Raw genomic sequence first — 20,068 nt, forward strand, 5'->3', positions numbered from 1 at the left:
ACAAATAGTGCGTTACTTACTGGTAGAGGATGGTTGCCGCAGATGGACATGCAGTTCAAATTATAAATGTTGAAGAATGTATGAAGAAAACATCATTCACTCTAGATGAGGAGTCTTTGTCTTCAATTCTTTTAAGACCGGATGTGCGTGACAAAAAAGTTGTTGTGGTCTCAGTTGCTGGTGCGTTTCGTCAAGGAAAATCGTTTTTACTGGATTTTTTCCTACGTTATTTGTTGTCCAGTGACCGTACTAACTGGCTAGGAGACCCAGAAACACCTTTGAAGGGCTTTCCTTGGCGAGGTGGTTCGGAGAGAGACACTGTTGGAATATTGTTATGGAGCGAACCATTCTTTATGACTCTACCATCTGGAGAGGAAGTAGTCGTTCTGTTAATGGATACACAGGTTCGTGGATGTTCTCTTTATACTTTTGCTTCAAGGGTTCTTTTGATAGTACTAGTACTGTGCGTCAGTGTGCTACGGTTTTCGCTTTGAGTACAATGGTTAGTAGTACTCAAGTTTACAACATTCATGGTAATATTCAAGAAGATCACCTGCAGCATTTGCATTTATTCACTGAATATGGTCGACTCGCCTTAGAATCTGATATTTCAGGGACACCTTTCCAGGTAAGCGGTTTGATAAAAATTCATTCAGCATTTACAGCGCAGTGCAACACCCATTTTCTATCTGGTTGTAACTGAGTGTCTAGATATCACCTGGGTTGTAACCGACTCTGTATAGTTTCTTTGATAATCACACTCATGTCCAGTGCTTTTCATTTATGTGAAATGGATGATATAAACAGGTAGTCGGTAGTATCATGATCATGAAGTGCAACTATGTCAGACATTCTCGCAATCAAATTGCAACTAAAAATGATCATTTGGTTATTTTAAACAGCCATAAAGAAAACTAATAAAAGGGCCGTAATGATGAAGTGCGAAAGTTTGCAAAACCACTGGTCGTTATATCCAGATAATGTAGCTCTCTGCTAATTAGGAATAAGTGTTTTACTGTCATCGCTTGCTTTCTTTCGCTGCGTTATATGTTTTATGCTCATGAGGGAAAGTTCCATGGTTTATTCTGTTCTCAATTTTAGTACCTACTGTTTCTTTGTCGACCAGCTGTCACTAGGTCTTTTTTTCGATCTTGAGAGGTCCTTTCCTTCTAATTACTTTGCCACACAACACAATACATAAACATCTGTACAAGGAGGCACCAATTATATATGTGCCACACAAATCCGGTGTGTGAATGCTGGGATATTTCCCGGATGTCCAAACCGAAGCAGGTGGTTTTCCTGGGGGCCACTATCCGAACTTTTGACCTAGAGGTGTAATCCACAAGGCAGTGGAGTGACGTAGGGAGACGCGGTCCCATGGTAGCCGGTAGTCAATAATAGGTTCATATGCCATGTGTTCATTCAGGATCCTGGGGACCATATACACCATTGGTTTGGAATCAGGGTTTTTCAACTCCCTTAGGTGGGTCCTCTATATCCACCAACCCGGTTAGAGGGTTGAATATTCGCTTTTATCTTCTCAGTTTCGTAAAGAACATCCCACCGCGAGAAGTCAGTGAGTAGAACTTCCCTGACAGTAGCTGTATACGCGTGGCCATATGAGAGCTGACCCTCTCAACCCTTGGCCGTACCAGGGTATCTAGTTGACCGGTTACTTCTGTTGTAAATCACCACTCGTTCCTAGGGTGTAAGAAAACCGAATTGGTTCTACTTCATCGTTTTTACACGGTGATATCCTTATGTGTTATAAAGGTTTTGTTATCACATCATTCTGCTCCAGTGTCTATGTCTGTACTTTTTATGCCTAGCATCTTTTATTCCTTGTTCGTGATTGGAGTTTCCCGTACGAGTATGACTTCGGGAATAATGGTGGTAATCAACTGCTCGATAATCGCCTCAAGGTAATTCACAACATTTATTATTGCTACGAAAATCTTAGAAATTTCGTTTTGTTACTATGATGTATGAAGTCCCATATTCACTTGCCTTTTCGTCCAGTCTGGTTTTATTATGTTTTTGACCTAGACTGTAGCCAATTGTTATGACTTGATCAAGGTCGTCGCTGATTCGTTATGACCTTACGAATTTAACAAGGACGTAAGTCGCGTAAATTATCCACCAATAGAATACGCCTTCTACGACCTTCACACTGTGACAATGACGTTCGATTAATATGAGTAATCTAGCGTCCTTATTGGTCCTTATCCGCCTAACCCGTCCACTTGAGTCCAAAACACCAATAGCAGCTGCTGTAATGCGAATCGTTTATTTCAAACATACTTTGTCTATATACCAAACAGGCAGACCACACCATACCATAAAATAGAAAATAATATTTGTACAAAATCAAGCCAAATGAGGCTGTAAGCGTGGGAGACAGTACTCAATAAACCGAGTATAATTTAGGAACAATAAATCATATAATAATAATCAATAGGTCAAAATGAAGCTAGTAATAAGATGAATATAGACATAGATAATCCAGTTACTGAATAGTTATACCACAGGAATATAAATAGATCAATAGTCTAATAAGAGGTCCCGTAAGTTATCAGTACTCACTTTTTCCCTAGTATATAACAGGTTTAATTGAGAAAGTTTTACAAGGACACGTTAAGTATCACCAGTAAACCATACCCCACTCTTTTAGATATCAGTGGCTTTTACTCAATAAGTAGGCTGCTTTAATGTAATGTTAGACAATTGTGGTACGATTGGATGCGCTGTTCGGCAGTAAGCAATATAATTCAAATAGTTACTTACGTGTTCTTAGTTTCACCTTACATGCTTACTAATTGTACTTCGATTAATATCAGAGAAATGCTTCAGAAACCTATCAAATATTTATATACCGATTTAGTTTAAGCCCAAGTAGCAAGGCTGAGTCAACCGTGGGGACATTTTAATGAAATACACCGTTTATACAGTAACCGTGTCACGGGGAGTCAGTAAATTCATTTCATCCTAGTTTGTGTTCTGAACTATCACTACACAAATTGTATCTCTATAGTAATCAGTTGTAACCGTATTCGCTCTGTTTCCGGTAACATGCTTTGAAGAGAATTTCTAAATATTTGTAATAATTTAAATTAATCCATTCAGAACATATTCATATAGTTGCCAATAACATTATGAAAATCCCAAGTTTACGGAGGCATAAGTGTTTACAACTAGTTAGTCGAAACCAATCTTGGTCCCATTGGTTGTAAAAAGTGCTAACTCCTATCAATCTGTTAAACTCCATAACTCTCAACAAACTCAATGTTTATGACTCCAAGCTTACGTGTTGTTTTTAAACTTAACAATACCAGATATTCTTCACTATTTATACCTTCAGACCGGTAATAGGATTAAAACTGAGTGTGAAATCTGTTATTTACGATACATACTAGTCTGAAAACCTGTTTATTGCGTGATATTTGATCCCTGGTTTCAACCGGAACCTATTCACAAATGAATATATAATGGCCGTATTCCCTCATGTTGTTTCAACGAGTGAACATACCAATTTTGCTGAAATATAGAGCATATTGAGTTTTTTAAACGTTTTCATGCTGATAACGGCCCAATGTAAGCGCCTCAACCAGTCACGAAACGTTACTGAAATCAGTCCTTAGCCTAGTAAAGTTCTCGATTGGTTTGGTTTATACCTGATGTCCTAAAATAGAATTTTTTGTATTTTGGCACTCACTTATCAGGTATTGAAGGATATTTATTATCTTTATCATATTTAAACTAAAAATACTGTTTCGATTAGATTTACTCCGTCCTGATGGTTTAGATTGCAAATAGAAACTACACAAAAACGTTTTTTCTACGAGAGTGGTCGCTCATTCTGTTAGTGACTTGAAACCTACAAGATACATAAAATTATAGATAGTTCATAAATTTCAACAAATTAGCATAAAAATATGATGCGTCACAGGTGCTATTCGTGCAAGGTACAGGTCTTATTTTATGTCAGTCAGTCAGCTACAACGTAGGACCAGGCACATATATGTATCGGTCCAAGTTCCCATACCTCATTAGCACAACAAGATGAACACCGAATTCATAGTAGTTAATTTAATGGTAGTAATATATAAAAGAAAGATTGCATATAAGGATATAGTACAGGAAATAAGAAAGATATGAAACAATTTTAATCTAATAGTTTTAGAGAAGACAGAGAGTGTATACACCTATGCCATTGTGATTGATTCTGAGCCATATCACCTAGAGTCTCCAACCACTGGTTAAGATAGTCACGCGGACCCCAACCAGGTAGTCTTCATTTACCAACATGGCTCAGACTAGGACTTATTGTATGTTTCCATAACTGACAACCTGTCAATGTGCAACTACGTGTCTTGTAATTTGTGTTTGTTTCTTGACCATTGTGTTTTCTTCCAGATTGTTCAACAGCATCACACAGAGCACCAAGCTGTCCGCCGTCATATTCGCTCTTGTTTTTCCAAGTTGGATTGTTTCCTAATGCCTCATCCCGGTCTTAAAGTTTCAACAAATCCAAAATTTGATGGACGAGTAAAAGATATCGATCCTAGCTTCGTTGAAAATCTTATCGCTTTAGTCCCTCATTTGTTAGCTCCAGTTAATCTGGTTGTTAAAAACATAAATGGTCAGGAAGTTACGTGTCGTGAACTTTTTACTTATTTCAAAGCATATATAAAAATTTACGAAAGTGATACTCTTCCAGAACCACGTTCTATGTTGGAAGCAACTGCCGAGGCAAACAACCTTAATGCGATATTAACATGTCAAGAGATGTATTCGGAGGCTATGAACAAGGTAAAGAAGGTTTTATCCTAATCATCGGCGTAGTATAGTTGTGATTTGTCAATTAGGTTATATATACATGCCTGTAATTCAGGTCAGCTGTAATTGATTATTTTTTGTAAGATATTTCCTGTGTTATATTATTCATTATAACTGGATTTGAATTGTTCCATCATTAATAAGATCACCTAATGACTTGAGAAGGAACTTGTTTGAGTTCTGGATTTATGCATTGTAGTGAGTGGTTTTTGTCGTTTCGTAACGTATTCTTATGCAAATCAGTCAGTCAGTCACAACGTAGAACTTCGTACGTACGTACATAAGTTCGAGTTGCCATACCACATTAGCACAGAGATGCAGTTGTCCATTCAAATCTCATAGTGGTAGAAGTAGTAAGAGTATAAGCAGTAATCGGAAAGATTAGGGTTTGAAGATGTTATTGAAGGAGTATAATCCAGTGAAATAAATTTGGAAAGAGAAAAAGGATAGGGACATGAGGAATTCAGAGGATTAGAATTCCGTAGAACACAAAGAGTAGATGCACCTTCGCCATGCAAACAACTTAGTTGTATACTAGAGTGTAGTATATCAAAGACCTTCCCATAATAAGTATCATATTTAAAAAAAAAACTATGAACCGATCTCACTCTTGACAGCCCTTTTCGGTCGATTGTAGGAGAGATCAACAATAAGCTTCCTACATTTTAAATTAAATATACTGAGTCAAGAAAGCTAAACAATAAGCAGTATACTCTCTTGCTTGATAGTAAATTTTACAGTATCGATGACTTCATTGCTTGCGGTTATTCAATTGCGTTAGATTACAGTAAAATACCTGAGTTTAAGTATTCTCTATTCTCAGAAAACAAATGTCTAATGATGTTGTAGAACATCAGAATACAAATACATATTATCTACTTGAGATTCTATTCTGTATATTACAATTTATTGTTTTTTCTCTATCGTAGATTTGTGGACCTGATCGGCCGTACATCAATCCAACTGATTTAGATTCAGCTCATTTAAAAATATATAAGGCTGCTGTTCAGAAATTTAACACAATTCCTAAAATGGGCGGTGAGGCTTTCTCTGCAGGTTATTTGGAGCGCTTAAAAGAAACATTAAAACAACTGGGAGAAGATTATCGGATGTCAAACTCTAAGAAGGATATATTCCAGGTAGGCTTGTGTTTTCTTTCTGGTTGTCCTTTTTACTGTTGTTTCAGTGTACGTTTAGCTCATGGATTTTAAAGTAGACAGTAAATATTGTGGTAAATCTAACACGTGTGTTATCATAATAGTTTGATTAAAATTTCGTGAAATTGAAGCATTCAATTTCAATGCATCTTTTCAAAAGGGAAAGAAAAGCTATAGACATTTATATCTGATTTTCAAAGTATTTTCAGTAGTCAGTTGACATGGATTTTAAATAAATAGGTTCAAATCTCGCCTCATATACTTCTATGTATGCAGCTGGTCAGTGTTCCAACCTCGTTTCAATCTTGAAGCTAAGGGCACAGATCTTTCCTTGGCCACTGGGTCACATTCAGTGTTTAAATTCGGAATTCCATTTTATCTTTCAGAAGTATTCTCGTGAATTTACTGTTAGATAAAATGTCAAAAAATTGTAAATCAATGAAATCGTGATTGACTGACATCCAGTTTACTCGTTAATTGCTAATCTGATTTATTAAATAATCCACATATTTTTTGCCTGTCCTGATGTTATAGTCTAATCCACCATATTCATGTAAATCACAAAATGGTGCATGGGTTCAAGTCTCCATAATTCCCGGTAGGATTAAAAAAATTAGCCAATACGTGAAAGTCGAAAACTAAGGAGGGAATTAAGTTATTAGTCGACAGTAGGTTTATTGGATTTTCTGATTAAAAATCATTAGTACTTGGTGGAGGAGCGCCTACCCATTTTAACTGCTGTCTTGATTCTGTAGTCTGTCAGTCAAAAACGCATGACGTTTGACAAATATTCACCAGTCAAAGTCCCCACACTAGATAAACGAAAATGCATAATAACTGATTCAAAGTGATGGTAGTGCCTGTTGTTTTAATTGCGCTAGATTACCGTTTGTGACTTACCTACAAATTTGGAGAATAATATGCTGCGATGCAAGTTAATTAATTTAAATCTGAAACGCTGCATATTTATTAACATTGTAAATTCCTACCTTAGCTGCTACCTCGACGTGGTGGTGTGGCTTCAGCATCATGATAACTCAACCCAGTCATATTGGCTGGGACACTCGTTCCTTTGGGTACTACCGTCTCAGACAGGTAGAGTGCCTGCTGTTAAGCTTATAGTTCGTAACTACTGTTCGTATGTCCATCACACTATTATCCACCTTTTTCTATCCCATTTTCAGACATTTCGTACTCCTGCTGTTTTGGCTGTTGTTCTACTAATTTTCCATATTGTTACAGGAATATCAGAATTTATTGGTTTATCAATGGTTTCGGGTATATTGGCCCTACCATTTTATATTGCTTTAGTATCATTGTTCACGTGGTTGTTTTTAAGTTACACTGGTCGAGCCCCAGAATTAGCTAGTGCCATCGATCAGTCAGCTGAGTTGGTAATAAAGAAAGTATGTTGTTTCAATACTTTTGAAATACCTTATTTCGTCTTTCAGTATAGTATCATGACTTGTGTAATTTTTTTCACTCGTCATATTCGTCTTGTCTTGTTTGGTTTCATATAACATAGATAGTACACTTTTGCGAATGAGCATTAATATTTGGCTTGATGTTTAATAGTGAGCTGAGGTGTGTTCTGTCATTCGATACACTACTTTAAGAAACCATTGACTAACCAGCACCATATATTCTATAATGATAGATGAGCAAATTACCTCTGTAGGTTCAGATTTTCTATTACAATTGTTGAATTACAGGGATAGGTTTTGTGATTGATTGTCGATTAGTTTTTGCTAAAATATTTGGTTTACTGGTCACTACAGTGTACTCAGGACAGTAAATAAGTTCAACGGTTAAGCATTATAGTTATTTACCAACCGAATTGTCTAGTTACATAGTTTCTGAGTGTTATGATGATCTCTCTTATTTCAACCCAGCTACTTTTATTACTTAATATTCTTTGGACACTACTTCACTCGACAAGTCCCTAAAGCAGAACACGATTGAACAAGAATGTAATTATATTCCAAATAAACAAGGTTGAATGGAAGTGGGAAGCACAACAAGATAAACTTAAGTATATTTATAATCTTTACATAAGAATATTCCAGAGTCGTCTCCATGTATTCGCTAACGCTGGTTTGCTAAGAAATGGTCAATCAGTGTGTCCCAACACAATCCTTCAGGGGACACGTTTTAATCTAATCTATATCCTTCTAACACTTCCCCTTTGGACAGATTCATAGGATCTGGTGTTAGGGTGCACCTGAAACCACGTGACCGGTCTGTTTTTCCGATTGTTCACCTTCTAGACAATAAAGAAGCGGTGTCACTGCTTGCACGGAGGCCGGCCTGTCCATTCCAGTGGTTTTGATTTCAAAGGTGTCCATCGGAACACCAAGGGGTACCCTATGTTAGATCTTGTTGCTAGCGGTGGAAGTTGCTTTTAGTTGGTTAGCATGACACACCAATACTTCTGAGCCAACTGATACCTCGTAAACCACACCAGCATCAGTCAGTCAGCTGTAACGTAGGACCACGCACATATATGCATCGATCTAAGTTGCCACACTTTATTAGCACAACAGGATGAACATCGAACTCACAAAATTAGTTACTTCACTGGTAGTAATATACAAAAGAAAGATTGTGTATTAGGATATAATACAGGAAGAAAGAATTAGTTCGTAGAAATAAAGGTATAAAGCAATTTTAATCCTACGGTTTAAGAGAAGACAGCGAGTGTACACACCTACGACATTGTGATCGATTCTGAGCCATGTCACACAGAGTTTCCAACCATTGGTTACGATAGTCATGCAGAGCCCAACCAAGTAGTCTGCATCTACCGACAGGACTCAAACCAGAAGTTAGTGACTTCAAGGACTGATGTCACGTTTTGATTTGGCCGTCCCTAACTTTCTTCCAATCCCCCAACCGTCTCCAACACTAGTCAGCATTGCGCACCGTGGTAATCAGTAGTTGGGCATGCATAATACGTGTCCCAACCATCTCAGTCGATGAAAAATTCACAACTTCATCAACTGATTTACCATAATTCCCTAATACCCTACGTTTAACCTCACTATTACTTACCCGGTTATCCCAGCAGATGCGAGCAATATTTCTAAGACATCTGTGGTCAAATACTAGTAACTTACGAGTATCTTCTACTCTTAATGGCCATGTTTCACAGCCGTAAAGTAGAACAGAGCGAACTGCTGCGCAGTATACTCGTCCCTTAATTGATAGACCGATATCTCGTCTTCGCCATAGGTGACGTAAGTTGGCAAAAGCCAAACGAGCTTTTTGAATCCGTGCTGAGATTTCGTCAGACACCAACCCATTAGGGCTGATCAGACTTCCAAGATAAGTGAAGTTGTCGACACGTTCGACTACTTCACTCCCTATTCTTAGTTCAGGCGTTGACGCAGGCCAGTCCTGGAGTAACAATTTACATTTGGATGTGGAGAAACGCATCCCAAACATCCTTGCATTATTACTCAGTTCTAACAGAAGACTCTGCATTTTGTCAGCGTCTTCACCAAACAGGACTATATCATCTGCGTATTCTAAATCGCTTAGTGGACCCCTGGTAGGAGATCAATTCCTGAAAATTCAGTCGACTAGAGTGTTATTTCCAGCAATAGGTCTATAATGAAGTTCAACAAAAATGGAGATAATGGACAGCTTTAACGGACACCACTTGAGGTTGCAAAATCATATGACAGTTCGCCATAAGCTCTCACTCGACTGGTAGTATTGGAGTAAAGAGTCTTCACAAAGTTTATGTACTTCTGAGGTACACCTTTCAATGACAGACACTGCCACAGAACCTCTCGGTCTACAGAGTCAAATGCTGCTTTTAAGTCAAGAAAAACCATCATTGTCTGACGCTGATAAGCGTGTCTGTGTTCTAAAACCTGACGAATGGTAAATATGTGGTCGATACAGCCACAACCGGGTCTGAAGCCAGCCTGATTTTCTCGTGTTTGGAGTTCACGAGTCTTTGTTAGGCGCCCGATAATTATTGAGGCTAGTACTTTAGATGCCATGTTAGTCAAACTAATCACTTCATGGTTATCACAGGATGATTTTGACCCTTTGTTATATATTGGGACAATCAGTGATTGTGAACAGTTAGATGGGATTACGTCCAACTCCCAAATTTTAGCTAAAATATTGGTCAACCTAATCGCTAAAATTGGACAACCATCCTTAAAGACCTCTGAAGATAATCTATCTGGACCAGCTACTCTTCCTCGTTTCAGATTAGCCATAGCTTTTTGGACTTCAATTAGAGTTGGAGAACCTATCTCAATGTTCCATTCAGGCCATTATAGATGATGTCTCTCCTTATGCTTAAAATTAGTGTTTGCTAAAAATAAATTATTGTCTAAGCACAGTTGTAGAAGAGATCACCATTATCTGTTCCCTGAGCCGAAATACTAAAATACCCGCCTAAATGTCTTTCTGCTTGGTTTAAGCTACCTACCTGGGCATTAAAGTCACCGCCCCCAAATGCCCTGGTATGGCCGAGAGTGGTGAGAGTCCGCTCTCCCTCTCCAAATGCTCTCACATGGCCACGCGAATATATAGCCTCTGCCAGGGAAGTCCTACTCACTGCCTTCTCGCGGCGGGGGTGTTGCTTACGAAAGTGAGAGGACGAAAAGCGAATGTCCGGCACTTTAACCGGGTTGGTGGACACGGAGGGTCCACCTAGGGGAGTTGGAAAACCCTCATTCCAAACCAATGGTGCACATGGACTCCAGTATCGTGATGGAACGAATGGCGTACGAACCAACCGTTGGTCACCAGCTACCATGGGACTGCATCTCCTCACGATGCTCCACTGCCTTGTGGGCTAGACCTTTAGGTCAAAGGCTCGGGGTGTGGCCCCCTAAGAAAACCACCTGCTTCGGTTTGGGCACCCGGGCAGTATCACAGCCCACACACAAATGACATGAAATGACGCACTACACTGCTCTCGTTCCTAATAGAAGAAAGACAATTTGCATTATCATTATTATTATTATTATTACTATTATTATTATTATTACCATTATTTACTACGTCGCTTTTTCACTCCCTTTATTCCCAAATTGTGTATCCTTCCTTTCCAACTTATTCAGCAGCTCGCCCATGGTGGAAACTCTGTCCTATCTAAACGATCTCCAGTCACTGTCTGGTTGAAAGTGAATGCTTCCACCGATTACGAATACTGAAGCAGTCTTTTTGAAACCACGTACGCCGTTCAAGCCGGCTTCCTTCAACGTTCGCACACTAATGCAGATCGGACAACAGATGGGGCTGGCTATGTCTTTAGAAAGTCTTAATGTTGATGTTTGCTGTCTATCCGAGACCCGTATTCAAGACTCTAGTGAAGTACTACAAATTCGCTCTCCATCTGTCGCTTCGAAAAGCTTGTTTCACGTGCGCTTATCCGGGGACTCTGTGGCATCTTCGTCTGGTCTTGCTGGCGTTGGTGTTGCACTAAGAGCTAGAGCTGAGGCAGCACTAATCGATTGGATCCCCATTAACAGTCGGTTATGTGCTGTTAGATTAGAAAGTTCCATCAAAGTGAGAAGAAACCGGCGTGAGAAACAGTGTCTTTTCGTCATCTCCGCCTATGCCCTGACAGATTGCAGCCCGGATGCAATCAAGGATGATTTTTACCACCAGTTAACAGTTCTTCTCCAGAAAGCGCGTTCGACAGATATTGTAGTATTAGCCGGAGACTTGAATGCTCAGGTCGGGCGTCTAGGCACAGAAGAGAGTCGTTTAGGTGGCCGATGGGGACTTGTTGGTCGCAGGACAGATAACGGGGACCGTTTGCTGCAACTGTGCACAGACCACAACCTGTTTCTGGCTAGCACTAACTTCCGGCACAGTCATCGCCGGTGTGCCACCTGGCGTCCTCCCTCTGCATCTCAAGCCTGGACTCAGATTGATCACATCGCGATCAGCTACCGCTGGCATGGTTGTGTACAAGACTGCCGCTCCTTTTGGAGTACCTATCTGGAGTCTGATCATGCCCTGGTCTGTGCCAATCTCACCTTACTTTTCAGTGGCAGAAGGATTGACCGCCATCAACGGATCGATGTTAGTAAACTGGCTGCAACTTCTGTTGCAAGTAAGTATCGAGCAGAGCTAGCTTCTAGGCTAGCTATCATCCCACCGAAAAGTATAGATGAGCATTGGTTGCATCTACATGACGCCATGAAAATGGCGAGTAAAGCCGCTTGCGGCTTCGCGAAACGTCCCGCTTACAAGCACTGGGTTTCTTCTGGCTCCTTACAACTGATGGAAGCCCGTCGGTCTACTCCGGGTGACCGTGAGTTTGACCACAAACGAAGGCTGTTACGTAATGAAATCGGGCAAAGCTTGCGTAAGGACCGAGAAGCCTGGTGGTCGGAGCGTGCTAATGAGATGGAAGCAGCAGCTGCATCTGGTAACTGCCGGAAGCTCTTCCAACTCATCCGAGCCACTGGCAGCAAGAAGTCTGGTGTGAGTGAAACAATCTATGAGGATGACGGGATGCCAATCACTAACATCTCTCGACGTCTTGGACGGTGGGCGGAGTTTTTCGAAGGGCAGTTCAACTGGCCTGCTGCTCCAGCAACATCAACCAGTTTGTCCTGCCCCCCCCCCATGGCCGGTGACGACTGATCCACCAAACGAGGCGGAAGTCCGCAAGGAACTCCAACTCCTGAAGCGCTACAAATCACCGGGCCCAGATGACTTACCTCCAGCTCTTTTTAAAGACGGTGGTGACTTTCTGACTAAGGAATTGACTATGTTGTTTACAAGGGTTTGGGAGTCACAAGGTGTTCCAACATCGTGGAATAAGTCGACAGTTGTCCCTATCTTTAAAAAGGGTTCACGTTGTTCCTGTAACAACTATCGGGGGATAAGTCTACTTCCGATTGCGTCCAAACTATTGGCTTCTATCATTCTTCTTAGGTTGTTTAAAACCCGAGAACGATTGACTCGCGAGGAGCAGGCTGGTTTTCGTTCTGGTCGAGGATGCATTGATCACATCTTCACCCTCCGCCAAATGTTAGAACACCGTCATACTTATCGCAGGCCAACAATCGTAGTGTTTCTTGATATCAGGGCTGCCTTCGATTCGTTGGACAGGACTGTTCTCTGGGATTGTCTATTGAAGAAGGGTGTGCCTGAGAAGTTCAGTAACATCTTAAAGGCCCTGTATACGAACACCTCAGGCAGAGTGAGGGCATACAACCACCTTTCTCCCTTGTTCCATTCAAGCAATGAGGTTAGGCAGGATTGCCCGATCTCACCATTCCTCTTCAACTTTGCCATCGACGACATCCTGGAAACAGCTCTGATGGATGTAAGTAATGGCGGTGTGGATCTGCTGCCTGGAGAACGACTTCTCGACCTCGAGTATGCGGATGATATTGTCTTACTGTGCGATAATGCCCAAGGCATGCAATCAGCACTTAATCAGTTGGCAATCAGTGTCCGCAGGTACGGCATGTGCTTTGCACCCTCCAAGTGCAAGGTACTCCTACAAGGCTGGCAGGATTCTCATCCTGTAATCACCCTGGATGGTGAGCAGATTGAAGTAGTTGAGAAGTTCGTGTATCTAGGTAGCTATATAAGTGCTGATGGTGGCGTGAGTGATGAGATCGATGCACGTATAATGAAAGCCAGAGCGGCTTATGCTAATCTGGGCCATCTTTGGCGCCTTCGTGATGTTAGTCTGGCTGTAAAAGGTCGGATCTACAACGCGTCGGTGAGAGCAGTTTTGCTTGTGAAACCTGGCCTCTCCGAGTTGAGGATGTTAGACGACTCTCTGTGTTCGATCATCGTTATCTCCGAAGGAATGCTCACATCCAGTGGCAACACCATGTTAGTAATGCAGAGGTTCGGCATCGTATGTTCGGGCGCAGAGACGATAATTCAATTGGTGTCACCATCTTGAAACACCGACTTCGGTGGCTTGGACATGTTCTACGAATGTCGTCCCAGAGAATTCCACGTCGTGCATTATTTGCTAACTCTGGGACTGGTCGGAAAAAGCGGAGAGGAGGTCAGTGTATGACATGGTGTCGTGGCATGAAAGAAAGCTGCAAAGGGCTAGCTTCTGTTGGTCCTTCACGACTCCCTGGCTGGGGTCCAAGAGATGGTGCAACACAGTGGCTAGAGACGTTATCAGATATAGCTCAGAATAGAAGCCAGTGGCGATCCTGCAGTAACCTTCTTTTACTTTCTTCATAAAGAGTGGTTCTAACTTTCCTAACTGAAAGAGTCTTCTGGTTGTACATTTCAGTTCGCCTTTTCTTTTCCTACTTTCATTATTTTGTGTGGCGCATATGTATCTGGTGCCCTTTTGTACCAATATGTATGTGTTTAAATAAATAAATAAAATAAATTAAAGTCACCTGCTACGAGTACTATGTCTGACTGTTTAGCTTTTTGAAGAAGTTCAGAGAGCTTTCTGTAAAAGTCATTTTTCACTTCATCCGGTCTGCAGTCAGTGAGAGCGAGGCAGGAACAACAGAAAAGCAACAACTTGTGTCACTATCCTTCCGAGTTCTTATAGAGCCGTTTAGCCGAACGGCACAGGCGACTGTTGACAAGGATCCATTCTAATAATGATTGTTCTGCCCTCATACTTATTGCTATGCCTCCACCAGTCAGTACATGGGAATCTGCTGTTGGGTTGTCAGATAAACGGAGGGTATATCTCGTTGTCTTCCCGTTTCGGCTAGGTAAGGCTAAGTGAATGACCACACTAAGATCCTGTATACGTGTTTCAGAAACACAGCATACATCAATGGTATGAGATCCTAGGGTTTTCGCCAAGGATGCCTGCTGGCCGATTTCACATAGTAGCATCGCTAGTATGCTAGTTGTCTCAAGGAAACACCTTACTGCCGTCACACCTCTGTACATTCAGCGATACGGCTTCGCACTCGGACCTTGGGTTTGCTGCTTTAATCTTACCGATCTTCAACTGACCTGCCTGTCATGGTATGTCCTTGAGGAACGATTGTTCCAGCCAGTCTAGCTCGATTGATTCATCACGATAGGCAAGCCCGACCACCACGTCAAGGTAGCAGTATGAGCAAATGTCTTTTCGGATTTGTCCGGAAACACGTGAGATATCACTACTTCAACTCCATGGCTTGAGGCGTCCGATGCGACAACAATTCCAAAGCTAGGATCAAGATGTGTTAAAAGAAACTTTTAGCTGAGCACTGAGTTGACCTTGTTAAAAGATGCTTGACATTTTGCTGACCACTGCCAAGGTTTGTCTTTTGGTAATAATTCTTTCAGGGGACCTCTTGATGCATATCAGACAGAAATGTGCTGTAGTGACTAATTAATCCCAAGAATGATCTTAATGAAAGAACATCAGTTGGTGCAGATATCTTCTGAATGGCGTCTAGGTTGGCAGGGTCTGGTTGGTGACCGTTCTTATCTAAGATAAAACCAAAGTATTTGATCGAATGCATGAAGGAGATACACTTCCATCATTCGATTAAGTACTTAATGTACTTGACTGGAAAAGTCACTGTCAGTTGAACCTATAACTATAATATCATCTAGATAAGCTGCTGTTCCAGGTATACTTGTCAACATCTTATCCATTATTTGCTGAAAGATGGTCGGTGCGGTGTTGATGTCAAACGGTAGGCGGGTATGTCGAAATAAATCTCGATGAGTGTTGGTAGTCAGAAGCTCTCTACAGTTATTATTTACTTCCACTTGCAGATAGGCATCCGAAAAGCCCGTTTTCGCGAAAAATGTTCCACCGTTAAGGTTAGCAAACAGGTTTCCAGGGTCTGTTAATCGATACTAATATACATCCAATCCAGAGTTTAAACCGGTTGAGAAATCGGCACATATCAGTAAAATTTCACTGGTGCGGCCCATGCAGGGTAGTTGCTGTAACTTTCTTTTACCTCATAAAAAATGGACGTAACTTCTTTAACTTGAAGAATTCTATCTGTTTATGCCTTTACTAACTGGACTGCCCCTCCCATTATTATCATTTCACTATCATACACTAGTTTCTGTTCGTTATTGTTCTTTTTCTTACATGCACTTTGCATTCTCCATCTCTTCACATCCTTATTATTATTGTGTGGCGCATATGTATTAGGTGCCCCTTTGTACCAATATATATGTATTCAAATAAACAAATTAATAAATACAACAAGTAGTCGTTGGTTTGTTATGAGTTGTTTCTAATGTTTTCTCCTTTTGGTGTTTTAACCTAGTAGCAGCATTGCCACTACTGCAGGTTAAATGTGGATTTACCTTTTCAATTAATTCATCATCATGTTTGATGCTTTTCAGACGTTTGCACTCATCTATCAATGTCCTTAGTGTGATGTTTGGATTTTGGTTCAGTTGAGTTAGGTCTTGTCCTATCGCAGCATTTTGTGGTGGCTGAAGAGCATTGGTGAATATTAGACATTTAAATTTTTCCTCTGTCAATGAGAGTAATATGAACCGTTCACATTGTCTGTTGATATCTGCTAGAGCACTATTATCATCGGCCTCGCGTTTCACCAGATTTAGACACTGATATAGAATACTAAACAAAGAAGGTCATATCTGTCAGTTGATTTACCGTCTCTTCGAAACTGAGCTCTTGAGGTAACTTTAGCAATATGTAGTCAGTGTATTGTACATGTTCATTACTTCCCAACTTACGCTCCAACAATTGAGTCTTCCACGCGTCATCTTGTTTTGCAGAATTCTATCCTAAATGTATCTTCCCGACGCTTGAACGACGTTAGAAAGGTATTTCCACTTCTTGATAACACTGAGTTTGACGCGAATTAATATTATTATAATTTATTGTGTTGTTGTCGCAGTAACAACTATTATAGTGACCTCTTACGTATTAATACTACCGTGGTACTTAAAATCTAGTAACATCACATAATTCACAGCTATTGTTGTTGATTACTTCGTTTTGTAAAGTGTTTTATATATACTTTGATGTTTACTTACCTCCTTGTTTTTCCCTGAAACATAAAAGGGATCTTGAAAGTTCCATCTTCTTTCCTTTTTATCTTTTATTTTATTTATTATTATTAACATTATTCAATATCATATTTTTGATAAAATATAGAATTCTCAACACAAAGTATTTCAACAAGTTTCCGTTTCTTACTTCTTAATCGATCCTGACAATAAATATTGAGTGATCGCCAATAAGATGTCAGCAGTTCAGAAATGGATATCTGAATAATATACATTCTTTTCGATGTTTATTGCCAGCAACCACGATATCTCTAATTAGGCCTTTTGTAACTTTTATAGCTAAAGGTTGTACACTTTTCAGAAACTCGCCTGAATAGGTTGTGCGATTAATAACCATGATGATGTATTGAAACAAACAAAATTAGATAACTTATTGAAACATCTAGATAACAGAAACAAGTAGCCCAGTTGTTTAAGCAGGCCGCCATGAGGTTATCCTCGTTGATGTGTTGTTGTGTATCAGTTGTCCAGTGTACCTAATTGTGTTAGGTCCCGCCTTCGTATTAAAAAAATCTCCTCTTTCCTTCTTCTACAGCCACTCAACTAACTTATTCAAGCCATAACAATAAGACAGCTTTGCTTTAGGATTCACTAGAGAACATTAATTTGAGTATGTAGGCGGAACTACATCGTCTTGCTTGTAGTATTATTTTTGACCTTGAAAACAGAAATTCGACAATATTTTGTTTATTGACCTTGTTTACTTATTAGCTGTATATCAAACATATATTCTTCATGTTTATATAGTTCTCAACTCTATTTTGCATAACAGGTATTCAACCCTGCGATAAAAATAGTTGGTAATCGTGGAATGGCTCAACTAGTTGGTGGTAATCTTGTTTCTGACCAAACAACAAGAAGTTGAAATGCATCTGTGCTCTTGTTTGTTTGTGTCCATAAAACACTTTTTTTAAACAAATCTATAAATATGATTCAACTTACAACCTATCATTTTCATTTGTCCCCTTTTTTCGGATTGTATATTCCAAATTATTATCCATATCTTATGGTCTTCACTGTGATGATCTAGTTTCATGTAGTTGTCTTTTCTTTTTCCTGTTTATTTGTTTGTTCAACCAACAAAAGGTCACTTGTTTTTTTTAACAAAACACGGTGAATAACATGATAATTTTCTTCTCAGCTGTTGTATTTTCTCCCTGCTGGTTCCAGTGTATTATAGAAACCTTATAATTAACCAAATAAAATAGTTGTAATGTATTGTAACGAATAGTCTTTTAAATTTTCGGTTCATACTTGGATTTGTGTGACGAAAATAAACAAAAGACCAATATCTAAGGTATATTATTTATTTACTTATTGTATTACTTTGTAGAGTTAGGTCTGCACCCACATCTTGACCTTCATCGTTCTTTGTCATATTTTACGATTTGTAACAATAGTAAACTTTGTTTCTTTTGTATTTATTCATATAATTATATACGTTTGAAGTAGGAAAAATCTTTATTGTTTGAACGGGTTCGATACAGGCCTTTTTAAAATAAACTGCCATGTATTTTACTGTAGCGCATGCATGTCTATCCCTTCTGTTACATAATAAAGTACTTCCATATACTATTTACTGCTTTCTTTTTTATTGGCAAGTTGTTTATGGAAGGTATTTACTTCTTTAGGCTTATAAACATTAAGATTGATTTATTCATGTAGTTAATTGAAGATTAATAAATAGCTCCCAGACCTTATCGGATTTTAAGCCCGTTCGGAAATATATACCATTACTTAATTCCAGTCGTATTATGTTGTGTAGTAAATTTTAAAGGGTGCCTAACAATTGCATTATAAAACATTAATTTCTTTCGTTTGCTTATCTTAAAACCTGTAGTGCGCTACTTCTGAAGTTGCCATTAGAAATATAACTCGTCATGTTTATCAGCTTTGGATATTTATCTAATCTTGTCATGGATACGCTCTTAGGGATAACTTATGTTCTGCCTGACTGAGCATTTGATACTTATCCAAAAATTCTCTACCGTAATTAGATGTACAAATGATATTGTTTTATTAGTTAAGAATGTCGATTACAGGTAGAGTATAAAACGAATACTAGTCAAACAATACTCGTCAGACTTTTCACATCGAATTAGGTATTATATATCCCAATTAATAGTGTTCAGACTGATAACACCAACCTCTCAGTTCAGTGATTGTTGTTCTAAACCACGTGGAAAGATGTAGTATTGTTGATTGAGTCTCAAAAAGCAGTTTAAATCGCTGACTGAAGACTGGATAATATGGCCCACAACCAGTCTTAATGACCCAGATTTTACCTCTTTGTCTTGGACATATTATTTCACACTTTTTTCCCTAGCTCTTTCTCCATTGCTGTATTATTGTGCTAATCACTTATATATTGATTACTTCTCTGCACTAGTGGGAAATTCACTGACTCCGATCAACACATATTTGTAGCATATCTTATGTAGTTTGGAGGTTTCTTTGGGAAATTATGTTCAACTTCTCGAATTCTGATAACATATTCTGTAGGGGTATGAAGGAATCATGTGAGCAAATTATTTATTATTATTAACATTATTCAATATCATATTTTTGATAAAATATAGAATTCTCAACACAAAGTATTTCAACAAGTTTCCGTTTCTTACTTCTTAATCGATCCTGACAATAAATATTGAGTGATCGCCAATAAGATGTCAGCAGTTCAGAAATGGATATCTGAATAATATACATTCTTTTCGATGTTTATTGCCAGCAACTACAATGCTTCTGATTTTGCACTTTCCTAGCTGAGTAGGTTATGAAACTAATCGACATAATGATCTGTTGAAACAAACCGAAGACAGATAACTTGTTGAAATATCTAAATGACAGGAACAGGTAGCCCAGATATTCAAGCAGGCCGCTCAACAGTATTGTATTCATGTATTAGCAAACCGTTCAGGTACATTGTAAGAGTGGAATTATTTTTTTTATAGTTCACCTTTTAAAATTTTCTGTCAGATGTCTATCAAGTCTGCTTTTTTAACTTTTTGCTAGAAAATTAGTTGGTCCTAATACTGTTGGTAAATTATGATCAAATTGTCATTGATAAAATCAGTCCACTGATAAGT

General features: G+C 39.2%; 1 protein-coding gene across 1 annotated transcript; it reads left to right on the forward strand.

The window, feature by feature from the left end:
* On the forward strand, positions 1-18,556 carry Smp_146800 (putative atlastin). The gene is made up of 7 exons (XM_018789556.1): positions 1-404; positions 440-628; positions 1,833-1,925; positions 4,417-4,812; positions 5,769-5,978; positions 7,181-7,402; positions 17,755-18,556. Exons 1-7 carry the CDS (start codon positions 30-32, stop codon positions 17,845-17,847), a joined length of 1,578 nt encoding a protein of 525 aa, XP_018654988.1. The 5' UTR covers positions 1-29; the 3' UTR covers positions 17,848-18,556.
* Positions 18,557-20,068: the final 1,512 nt, after the last annotated feature.

The sequence above is a fragment of the Schistosoma mansoni genome, chromosome W, assembly GCF_000237925.1.
Source record: "Schistosoma mansoni strain Puerto Rico chromosome W, complete genome".
Lineage (NCBI taxonomy): Eukaryota > Metazoa > Platyhelminthes > Trematoda > Strigeidida > Schistosomatidae > Schistosoma > Schistosoma mansoni.

Bases quoted from the DNA above. Each gene is read 5' to 3' on its own strand.
- Smp_146800 (XM_018789556.1), top strand. From the start codon at position 30: ATGGTTGCCGCAGATGGACATGCAGTTCAAATTATAAATGTTGAAGAA. The intron at 5,979-7,180 runs GTAGGCTTGTGT...TCCCATTTTCAG, and splicing joins CTAAGAAGGATATATTCCAG to ACATTTCGTACTCCTGCTGT. The intron at 7,403-17,754 runs GTATGTTGTTTC...TTTGCATAACAG, and splicing joins CTGAGTTGGTAATAAAGAAA to GTATTCAACCCTGCGATAAA.